Raw genomic sequence first — 12310 nt, 5'->3', positions numbered from 1 at the left:
AATTAAAATACTCATTTTAGAATGTTGATAAGTCTGTCCTAGAAAACAGAAATGAGAGGCAGTAAGTGCATAAAGAAGACAATATGCTGAACAGATTTCCTGCTGAGGGAATAGCACTTCAAAGGCTGTAATTACCAGGTTCCTTTTGTGTGAAATAGGTGAGCAGCTGCCACAATTGAAGTACACAGCGTGCGTGGAGGTCTGTCAGTTCCCCAAGATGAACGGGATTGACTGCCCGTCTTGCAAACAAGTGTTACATGAGTGCAAATTATTGAGCACCAGCTTTGTGTTGAAGTCCCCTTCATTACTGTATGAAGCAAGTGGCTGTTTCTGAATTTAATGATATTCAAGATAAATCTCAGAAAGAAGAGAAAGCAAGCTCTTTATTTTTTGCATTTTCTCCTCTCTTTATTTCAGTGCCCCCTTCCACTTTTGAAAATTGAAAAAGCTAGAAGTAATGAGTAAGCTGTGTATGTTCTTATTTATGTTCTCTTACTTTTCATTTGTTCTTGCCGTTCAGTTGATCTTCAGCTTTGTCCGTGGAAGAATACATGTGCGCAGAAATTGAAGTATGATGGGCAGAAGTAGCGTAGTAATTTCAAGCACTCTCCTTCTTTTCTAGTCAAAATTAAATATTTCCTGTTCTTCTTAATTTGATTCAATTTCTATTAATTTCACACTATCCTTCCACTTCAAAACCTCTTTCATAAATTTTATCTGTTTGTCGGTACCAGAAGGACACATTATTCTTGTCTTGCCCCATCACTAACCAAGTGTGTTCTTCAGCTGTATGAGCTTTTCTTCAAAAAGTACAGCAACAAGAGCAAAAATCCCCAAATCCCATTACTCAGCAGTCCTCTTATATTGTTTCTTCTAATTTGAGATTCTTTTTTCTCTCTCAGGTTTTTTTTTTTTTGAGTGTGGGGTTTTTTTTAAGAGTTTGCTAAAATTGAGTAGCATATTAGCAAGTGCAGTAAAATCAAAAAGCATTTAAGAAAGAACAGGTTTGCACTTAAAATGGCTTGGACTCACTGGAGGAAAAATCTGAACAGGTGTCTTTGGAGACAGCTCATGTTTTTTATGCTCATCTTGTTTTTCTTTATAAAATGAGAATAACTGTCCCACAGGGTAATTGAAAAGGTGAAAGTGCTGAAAGACCGGGATAATAATCTCTAACGTTACTATGTTTGCAAGTTCTCTGCCAGTCTCCCCGCTCTGTGAGCGGTATGAAACTACAATAGGCACCACAAAAAATAGCTAACGTGCACTAAAATGTGCTCTTACCACACCCTGTTGTTCCTGGGAACTGAATGTTGTTTTAAGCTATCAATAATTTATTTTTGCCTTGCATTTGTCTAGATAAAATCTCATTTTGTTAATTCTTCTTCTCCTGGTTCTTCACAATTACCCTACTCCCCCCTTTTCAGATTGTATCAATTTTGAGTTGTCTATAGCTGTGGTTTTTGTTTGATTTTACAATTTCACATTATTTCTTTCATTGCTGTTTTTAGCTCAACGATGCAATCTTCTTTTACTGTCTTTTCCTAAAATATACCAATGCTGTCTGTAGACCTTTGTGGAGTTTTTATGCCTTTCCAGTTGCCCATGCCTTTTAATACAGCTGTGGCAAAGCCTTTGGATAGCTGATAAATTTCTGTGTTCATCTCCTATTTGAATTAAACATGCATAATAATGCACATTACCTTCTCTAGTGGTTGTCAGAAAACTATGGAAATACTGTAGAACACTGCTGGTTTAAATGTTTATTTTCTTTGAAAAAAAACAGTTGATCAAGGATGTGTTTATGCACATGTACTTCAGTTCCTTAAATTCAGATTTCTTGTCCTGACAATACCCGCGTAGTAGGAAGGCACACTGCTTTGTGTGCTGTGCTGAGAATAAAACACTCTACATCTGCCTTGTACCAGCTTTGTCTTGTCCTGTTTTTCTCAGCAGAAAGCTGTCTTCATCTGAGCCAGGCAACATCTGGCCTTTTGCTTCTGAAAATTCAGTCGCCTGCCTGCTTCCTTGTGTATGTTTATTTTTAATTTTATTTTAAAGAGTGTTTTGCCTTTCTTGGGTTACACCTTTCATTGTCTTCAGGATGATAGCTACACAAAACTTTCCAAATAAGGTGGTGGGGTTTTTTAAACTTACTTCAGCTACACCTATTTTGAATTATTTTTTTCAGCCAATGACATGGCTTCTCCAAAATACCAATTGCATCTTTTCTGTAGCCATACCTGCCCCAAACAAGCCGCCCGTGCTGTGTATGGGAGCATGAGTATCAATTCTAATCTGGCCGAAAGAGACCTCAGCAGCAACATCGCGTGCGTTGCTTTACCTGTCATTCTTCCCTGCCCGCTTCCCGCCCCCGCGTTCACACACTGCCAGTAAAGGAGGCATTATTCTGCGTCGGTAGTGCACAATTTCTTAGGTAAACCCGCAGAACCTTTGGACAGTTGAAAGTTTCTTTTGCACCAGCAGCTTTCTTCGTAGTGAGAAGAGGGACAGTTTATGACAATGGATTTGAGGTATCACGGCTGGCTATTCTGTCCTGGTCAATATGGTGCTTCCAGTTCCTTCTTTCTTGCCCTTAAACAGAAGTTATTCCTCTGAGAGCTGACAAATTCCCTGCTAGCTGCAGGCTAAATCCACCTTCTTCTCCCCCTCCAGGCTATTTCTTGCTCTCCTCCCAGTTCAAGGGAAAGGAAAACATTTTGGTTCTGGAGAAAAACATGGAAAATAACATTAATGATTTTAGTGATATGTTTGTCTTAGTACATTGCATTCGTAACTCATAAAACGTTCTTGAAGATGATTACCCTTAAAATGAGCACGTGCTACTTCACATGAAGGGGAGATGCTGTTGCCGATTACTAAATTCAACAGGACATAGTAATCGTAGAATCACAGAATGGGTTGGGTTGGCAGGGACCTTTAAAGGCCGTCTGGTCCAACCCCCTGCCATGGGCAGGGACATCTTCAACTACATCGGGCTGCTCAGAGCCCCGTCCAACCTGACCTTGAATGTTTCCAGGGATGGGGCATCTACAGCCTCTCTGGGCAACCTGGGCCAGTGTCTCACCACCCTCAGCGTAAAAAAATTTCTTATATCTACTCTGAATCTCTCCTCTTTTAGTTTAAAACCATTACCCCTTGTCCTATTGCTACAGGCCCTGCTAAATTCTCAACTATGTATCCAAACAGCCTAATCATTCTCCATTGGGATGGGAATTTTATTCTGTAAGAGCTAAAGAAGAGCTGCTGGTACTTTGCAGTTAACTCAACAGTATCCAGCTTAGCTTTCTACAAGATCCTGTAAAAAGCTAGAGCTTATCTGTAGGATATTAACAAGATGTGTGTGTCCGGTGATATTTTTCATTCCCTAAATGAGTCTGTCCACCAGAATGTAAACTTCCTACCTTTGCTCTAATATTACCTATAGTGGTATAAGCTATAAATTGAACTGTACTAGTGTATATGTTATTCTTCATTATGTATTTCTGTTAATCTAGTCAATATATTTTTGAAATGTCTTTGGATCATTTTCCTAAGTTTGCTTTTAGTTTTGAGAACTCTTCTTCATCCACACAGTGAGCTTTAGTAATCTCTGAATTGTGGCTTTGTGTAAAAATGAAGCACTTAGTAATGTGCAGAATTGATAGCAGTCTATTCAGCTGTAATGATTCCTGATTAGTACAAATACATGCCTATTTCCCTGGGCAGCGTGCCTGTATTTTAGCAACCTATTATTTCAGAGTGCTCTGCAGAACTCTCTGTGACACTTCTTTTTTTCCTTCTGTTAAGAATAGACTCTTGAATTTGCAGTTTGTGAACAGTGAAAATATAAGGTGGGAGGTTTTTTGTTTTGTTTTTGCTAGCCCTGAAGTCTGAAATTGCATTTTACTTATATTCTGGCAGCAGTCATATTTGGCTGGGTCCCTGTTTCTTTCCATTTTACTTAGGCTTCACTTGATGTTGAACGTCAGTCCTGTCAGAGCTTAGGGCGTGTTTCCTCATCTAAGATGAGCAGAACAACAATGGAGAGGGTTAAAATGTTAAAAAGTAGAAGTGAGAACTCGCAGAATAGTTTGCTTTAAGGTAATTTTCCTTCAGTGGGATATCTGCTTTGGTTTCTTTCCTTGTGTAACAGCAGCTAGGTTGTATGGCTGAAAAATCGTTTGAAAGCAGACTTCAGGTCCCACTTTCCTCTCTCAGCCAGAGATATCCACGTATTCACGTCAGATGCTCAGGCCTTGCCCCGCATTGTAAGAAATTATTGTTTCTGGTGAAGGGAGCAGCTGAGCCACCTGTAATTTAGGCATTAACCTGCTACCTGCTGTTCTTCATATTGCTCTTCTGCTTTCCCAGCCAAGGGGATGCCCTCTCCTCTCCTCTCCTCTCCTCTCCTCTCCTCTCCTCTCCTCTCCTCTCCTCTCCTCTCCTCTCCTCGGGAGATCTGTTATACATGAGAAAGCACAGAGTCCATTGTCTTGACAGCCCAAAATATTTATTCTGCTCAGAAACAGAAGCTTAATACCTCTGTTATTGAGCACAGAGCTTCAGGAAGTATCCATTACCACATTTTGCCAGCTGCTGGAGGCCTTCATGCCTGTGTAATGTTGGACCATGTATTACTTAGGCAGATGGTATCGCAGGATCCTCTTATCTCTGTCAAAGGAGTTGTCCTCTGGAGCTGACACGCAGAGAACTGAAGTCATCTGTTGTTCTCGCTCTTTCCCTGGGCGTGCCTGAATGGCAACGGTTCATCACCTGAGGTGTCCGGGAAAGTTTCAATGCACTGTCTGGACAGTCATCTTCAAGAGCAAGAGGGAACCCGAACTAGATCTGTTTGTCTACAAAGTTTTTTGCTGGTGCCCGCTTTTTGCTATCTAACAACTTGCTGTTTGAAAATGCATTCTTGGTTCCTTGGTAGGCCATCTTTTTGCTTCTTGGTTGTGAAGATAAGTCTCAAGTGAGGCAGTAGAAGTCACGTTGGACTGACCAAGGACGCTAGGTTTTGGTTACAACTGAGAACTCTTTCTGGCCTTTCCTTTGTACCTTGTCCAGGCAACGCTGTCCAGAACTCCACGCTAATCCAAGATTGACATATTCTGTCTGGGTGGGTGGGTGCTGGATATTAACTGCGAAAGCAGACCTAATACTTAACTGTTCTTATAAACAACTGGAAATGCTGTGAGATAGGGTTTTCTGATAAGTGTTTTTCATTTCCTTTCCCTTCAGGTCTCTCTTTTTCCTCCTCTGCTGGGTCCTTGAACTGTGTGTTAGCTATAAAGGAGTGTAACATCTCCTAGACTTGAGTAAAAATATTTTAGTAGCAATATTGATCTTCTGGATTTTTTTAACAGTGGCCTTAAAAAAAAGTCAGTGTTGGTTAGCTTTTTCCAGCTGTGAAAGTCTTTTTCTGAACAGGACTCGAACCTAGTACTCTGAACTCTCAGGGATCCGTTTTTGAGTCTCTAATAAACATTGTCACACCATCCTGTGGAGACACAGTCTCTGTCAACTCTAATTTGGAAGGATTGAGAGGTACAGGCTGATTCCTCTTAGGCGGCATTAATTCAGAATAGGGTGTTGGCTGCAGATTCATCCCAAATCCTGTCTGCAGAGTGATTGTCAAATTAACTTAAATATTTTTCTCCAAGCTTCATACATCTGGGCTGAAAGCAATCACATTCTTAACACACTCTTAAAACTGATTCTTTGAATGCTCCTTTGCTATTCACACTGATGGCTGTTTTGAGGGATTTGGCATTTTTTTTTGGATAGCAGTGGTATCGAGGCTTGCTGTCACACCTCCAAAAATGACTCCATTTTCTCATCACTGGAGCATACTCGCTTAGAGCCAAGCAGCACCAGGGCCTTGTCTTCAGTAAGCTGCCATGTGAAAAAAACTTATTTTGTTTTTATCTAGCAGTGGTGCTCACAGGCGCCCTATGCTGCCCGCTTGCAGTGATGAGTCTAAATAAAACTCATGAGCCACTTCTTTTCTTTCCCTGCTCCTGGGGAATTTTCATAGTACTTTTGTTTCTGTCCTCTTATTCATCTCCTCCTTAATAGAGGAGATCGATTCAAAAAATGACTAACAAATATTTTTGTCATAACAAATTAATGTTGCTTTCCAGTATTTAAAGAGTAACTTTAAAAAAAAAAAAAAAAAAAAAAGAAAAGAAAAAAGTGGGGGGACTTTTACTTATTTGCAGTTTGTTCCCCAAGGTCTCTGAGACACATGTTTAGAAATTCAAGCCATATGCTTTCCCTGTTTGCTATGCTGTCTTCAGGGCCTCTAGTTATTTGATATATGTATATCTCTCTATTTATATCTGTCTGTCTCTCTATATCTTTGTTTATATGATGCCTTCCCCCAAACCAATCATTTCATAGATACTTTTATCCATAATTATAACACATACAACACTGTTTTGATACTTGTTTCTGACATCAGATTCTCTATGTGTGGTTTTGCTTGTGGCACAGAGAAGGTATTTTTTCTTTTGACTGGTATCATGCAAAGTTCTTTTTATTCTGTGTATCCTTTTTCTTAAACTAGGTAACAATTTCCTGTTACTGTTTTTCCCCCCATAGGCCAAAAGCAAATACGCTGTCATAAGAATTGGTCTCTGTCGCCTGAGGAATTTGAAATATGGGACAGACTTTACAGGATTAAGGAAAGTGATGGAGTAAAGGAACCGATACTGCCTCAAGTTCAGTTTGAAACCTTAGAAAACCTGGAAGAAATATCAGTGAGTTTAAGCTAAATGTAATGTTTCCCTTGACATGAGGCCTAAAGCATACCTTAAGTAACAAAGTCAACTATGAATTTGAAGGAGGTCTATATTAAAAATGCAATTTTGAGAATGATATGCAGGTTTTGGAGGTTAAGAATTTAGAAATTAGATGCTTGAAATGGGTCTTTGAGATGAGGTCTTTAAATTAAAAATACATTTAAAAGTCTTTCAGTATACTGTTCCTGTTTCTAAGAATTCCATGCAGGATGCTGTATTCATGTAGGTATTGTATCCACACTTTTTCATTCCTTCGTTTATATAACTATAAAAGTGTTACTGAAAGAAAAACTTGAGTTTTACAAGCCCTTTTTTGATTCGGAGAAAAAATTAGGAGCTTTTATGTCATTTCACCACTTAACCTGTCTTCCATGAAAAGCTGTGACAACACAAAGCACGGAATTGTTTTTATTTTAGTCCAGACTTAAACCTTTGTGATAATGTTTAGATACTTTTCTAGAGTCAGAGTATTTATTGTCCCTGACAGAAAAGTAGACGCTAGTTTTGTTAAACAATTTCTTGATTAAAATCTCCTTGCCAATCTTAATTTCAAACTGCAGAAGCATGACGAGAAGGCAACTCATGAACTTTCCTTGTCTGAATGGAGAATTTGGCAGAATCGTCCTTTTCCTACATCCATGGTTGATCACTCAGATCGTTGCTACCATTTTATCAGTGTTATGGAAATGATCGAAGTGCTGAGACATGAACAGGTAAGGTGTTTACGTTTGGCTGGCTGTGAACATGCACCAGTACTTGATGCACAGTTAGAACATTTAAAAAATAATGAGTGTTCTAGTTCTGTCTGCTCAGCTGAAACAAAAAGTGGGGAAGTGTTTGCATGGGGCTAAATTAGGCATTGTGAAATGGATAATGTGTATTTAATTTTGTTTCAAAATGTCTCCCACTGGTATTCTGTAATTCTTAAACTTTTCCATGGAAGTTGTTTAAAAACAGTTTGTGTTTCCCTAAACAGAATAAACCCCCACCCATAAATCATTCTTGTTTTAATGGATCCAAGTATCAATTTTTTACAAAAAGACATTAAATACAAGAACTACATATTTCAAGGAGCAAAGTCACCAAGGGTGATGTTCGAACTATTCCAGAGTGTAATAGGAATTGGAAAATAATTTTGTATCATGTATGTACATTAAATGCATCCCATAAATGTGATGCAGGAATGTATTGCATGTTCTAAGGTGGTTGTGTTTTGAGGCTTTTTGGTTTGTTTTCTGTGAAAGCTTTAATTAAAAACCTCCTAAGAATTAAAGGGTAAGAGGAGGGCAGTCAAACAAGCATGGATGAAAACCATTTGGGAGGTGAGAATTTTGTTTGCTAACAGTTATGGATAGCAGATATGCCTTTATAATGAAGGCACATGCAGGAAAATGTGTGTAGAGGTAGATCTATTGACAGCACCTGAAGACTTCAGTTGTTCGCTATTTTTTCCTCCAGTTTAGCTCTTCTATGTTGCACACATATTGCTTTTTAGTGTGTTGCAATTTTCTAGGTCATCAGAATCTGTTGCTAAGCTGCCAGAGTTTCCTGAATAACTAGACTAATCAAGGAAGAGAATAGAGACATTGTAGTTGTACTCCTTGCTAGGAAAGTGTGCTAATGGAAAGTTGTAAATAGACTTTCAGAGCTCAGATAAGCTTCTCCACTTTATCACAGAACAATGGCATTCTTGACTTCTTTGAGAGTCTGTGTTCCCAAGCTAGGGTCAAGAACATACTGCCAGAGAGAGAGAACTTTGGGGAGAGTTCAGGTATAGAGAGCTGAGGGAAGCCAAGAGGCAAAGAAATGGTTAAAAAATTTAGAATTGCTCTTCTAATTGACGACTTCCTTCCCCACCACCAAATCAGGCACTTGAAGTATTAGTGACTTCAGTTCCTTTTGTGGAAGTGTATTGATACCAGAAGTCTGTTCAGGTTCCCAAGCGCCTTCAAAGCTGTAGATCCTAAACCAGCATCTGGCACCCTTAAAATAATTTACAGAGCAAATTTGTGAGTCACCAAGTGAGTTTTCAGTCTTCTCCCCCAAATTCTGCCAAAGTGGGTGCCAAAAATTATGAGCAAAGCAGAGGATCAAATCCTTGCTTTCACTAGCAAGCTTTTACAGAACTTTTACAGAGATAGGTCTGCCTACTGTCCCTCACGGGAATGAGACAGCCCAGCTCACCTACCTCTGCTCTCTACTGTGTGGTGAGCAGAGAGGGTGTCCCTTCCACAGGCAGGACCCAAAACTATGGCTTCTTACATCGTGGTCATCGTGGTCCATTTTGCTTATCTCTGATGGCCATCCAGCACAGGGAGGGTGTGTGGTGCTGCATTCTCTGTGTTGTGCTCTGCTCAGAAATCATGCTGCCGTGTGCCATCGTAGCACGCGAGCTCTCTCCCCAAGTGCTTCAGAGCAACCCTGCGTACAGCACGTTGCAGTGCTGCAGAGAGTCTGCAAACAGTCTTGGAAAATGCTGGAAGATCTGCACTGGAAAGGCCAGGATACAGCTATTAATTGATAACAAGGGATAAACAGTTGGTTTTCACTATTTCTAATTTAACAGCTAAATGTCAGCTTAATCGTGATACATTGAAGGTAATACTCTCACACTCAAAAGAGTGGGACTGCCTGTTATCTCATGCAGCTGCTTCCCAGCTCAAAGTTTCAGGCGTTATCTGGATTGATTTCCAGCCAGCTTTCTCTGATCTGTCTTAACTAGTCATAGGTGGAGATGCTGAACTTTCTCATCAGTTAGAGGAGAAATTATAATTGGATGTCACTGGCGTGCTGAAAACACCTTCTAGTGACTGCACTGAATGTGAGAGGTTACAGCATGACACATCACTCCACCCTGTTGAAATCTTCTGCGGAAAAAAACCCTACTAGCAGTAACTCTGACCACGTCTGACAAGGTTGACAAGGCAGAAGCTGTAATCGGCACTGACACCCAGTTTTTAAACTTCAGTGATTGTTGGCCTCTTTCTTATATCTAAACCAAATTGTCAAGGTTCAGGGACATCAAAGCTTCACCATAATTGTTTCACAAAAAGCAAAGATGCAATGTATCTTAATCTATTTTGTCAGCACTGAAAATGATTTCTTGTATGCGAGTTTTATTAATATTTTCTTAAGTCATCCTTGACTTCTCTGAAAGGCCCTGGTAGTCTTCCCAAGACAGGATAAATTCCCACTGCCATTCACCAAAGGGAAGGGAAGTGAATGATGTACGTTATCTTTACGGCGGAATCACCTTGGAGCAGTCACTGTGCTGCGGCAGTCCTTACTCATCAGGTAGATTACGCCAGCAAAATCTTGTTGCCCTGCAATTTGGGAGGGAACAATCTTCCATGTTGCTAACATGAGAGCATGTGTGAGTGTGGGGGAGGTGGCTTTGGTTTCCTGTTACTACCAATCTTGTCCTTATTCAGTCTTCCTACAGCTTCAATTCTGGTGAATCAGAAAACGCGTACAGAGAAAAATGGGTGTAATTACACAGTAAATCAGACCAAAGAACCTTTCGGTATATAGTATTTTTAAAAAAATATGTCTGTTCTAAACCATTTGTTTAGTGAATGTCACCTGCTTTGAGGGCCATCACTACTGCCATAGATCAGTTCAGTTTGGACCTGTGGAGCTCTCTGGTCCAATCCAGGGCCTATGTAGACCAGGTGGCTCGGGGCCTTGACAAGTCAAGCCTTCGGGATCTCCAGGGTTGGAATCCTATAGCTTTCCCGGGCCCCTGGTTCAGCGTTTGATCACCCTCACGGTGAAGAAAATTCTCCTAATATCTAATGGAAACTTCCCTCGTTACATGTTGTGCCCATTAACTCTAGCCTCAGCGTACCTCCAGGAAGCCTGGCTCTGTCTTCCCTCTGCTCTTACATCAGAGAACAACGGTAATAAGATCCCCCTCTTCTTAAGACTGAACAGAGTTCCCTTGGCCTTCCCTTCTACGTCCTTGTGCTCCAGCCCTCTGACAGTTTTGGCCACCTCTGCTGGACTTGATCCAGTCTGAGATATTTCTTGTACTGGGGGCCCAAAACTAGACTAAGCACTCCAGAGGAGGTCTCACAGAGGATGAACAGAGGAGAATAATCGCTTCGCTTGCCCCATTGGCTACTGTCTTGCTAATGGAGCCTGGGTGCGATCATCTTAGTTGCCACAAGGGCACACTGCTGTCTCATTTTTTCTGTCATGAGGTTTCTGTCGTCCTGTTGAGGACCTGCCCTCAAGCATGTCACCTGCTTCCCCTCACCTGCTGTCATCTGCAAACTTACTGAACATGCACTCTGTACTGTAGTCAAGGTCAGTCATAAAAATGTTAAACACTAAAAAGCTCTGAGAAACACTCCTCGCAGCTAGCCACTGGCAGGACTTTGTACCAGTCCTCACAACACTTTAATCATGGTGGTCCAGCCAGTTTTCCACCCACCCTAATTGTCCACTTATTCAAACCATATCTCACGAGTTTAGCTATGAGGTTGTGTCAGAAGCCTAGCTAAAGTCAAGATAAACAACATCCACTGCACTTCTCTTGCCCACGGGGCTGGTTACATCTTCATAAAAGGCAGTCTTGAATTCTTCATCCCATGCGTTTTGTATGCTTGTTGGCATATTTTATTGAAAGCTTGAATATTTTCTTACGAGTTTCATTTGAAGTTTGTACTTTAAACTTAAAATTGGAATAAATATAACATTCATGTAGCATTCTAATTTCACACATTTAGATTTTCCTTATGATATAGTATTCCCAACACTATTGCATATAAAACTGTTCACGTCGGGATCTTTCAAAAATTGAGCAAGCTTTGCCAAAACTGATTATGCCACGTTGCCCATAGCCAGACCTGTGGGGAGGCATGGATGGTTTACTTCGACAGTAGCTACTACACTGATTTTTTTTCGTCTTGTAGGGTGCTTGTTCTTAGAAGAAAATACTGATTAAAAAATGCAAAAGTACAGCAAAATTAAAGAAGCCTAGAGATTTGTAGGCAATGTTTTGAATTTCTGCACACCTACTAAGGCATGTTTATATAGGTAGGTATGTCTTGGCTGTATTCCTGACTCTGATGCTGTGTAGGTATGAGTAGCTGTGCGGGTGAAATTCCACCGACTGAAAGAACTGCCTGTGTTTGCAAGTGCAGGGCTGTACAACACCAGTCCCGTGTCTTTTTCTGCCACTGTATTTTAATGAGCACTTCAGTTCAGCATAAGATTGGGAAGACCATGAAGTTTGAAATCATACTTTTCTGCCAAATGGGAGTTTCACCCTGCTCTGTTGCACAGCGAGACCCCCAGATGCGTTGTGCTTGCCCAGGGCACAGGCAGTTCAGGGACAAGACTGCTGCTGCCTCCTGCGTTAGCTTAGTGTGCCTGTGCTGTGGCTGGACTGATGTATCCCCAGACGCATTACGTGTTTGCAATACACAGCGCACAGATCGGGATAGTCTTAGTTCAAGCTTGGTGCTTTACAGACTACTCTGACCTGGGCATTCTTG

The 12310-nt window shown here is 40.7% G+C and overlaps 1 protein-coding gene across 2 annotated transcripts in view; it reads left to right on the top strand.

Annotated features, from left to right (window-relative positions):
• FANCM (FA complementation group M) overlaps positions 1 to 12310 on the top strand; it is an 80935-nt gene that overhangs the window by 42815 nt on the left and 25810 nt on the right. For both annotated transcript variants that reach the window (XM_072865763.1, XM_072865761.1), the window contains 2 exons: positions 6610 to 6767; positions 7370 to 7522. In XM_072865763.1, the coding sequence (XP_072721864.1) occupies positions 6610 to 6767; positions 7370 to 7522 (311 nt within the window). The remainder of the gene's footprint in view (positions 1 to 6609; positions 6768 to 7369; positions 7523 to 12310) is intronic.

The sequence above is a fragment of the Ciconia boyciana genome, chromosome 6, assembly GCF_034638445.1.
Source record: "Ciconia boyciana chromosome 6, ASM3463844v1, whole genome shotgun sequence".
NCBI classification, from domain to species: Eukaryota; Metazoa; Chordata; class Aves; order Ciconiiformes; family Ciconiidae; genus Ciconia; species Ciconia boyciana.
Note: the sequence above shows the minus strand (reverse complement) of the source record. Positions and strands in the feature narration are given on the sequence as shown.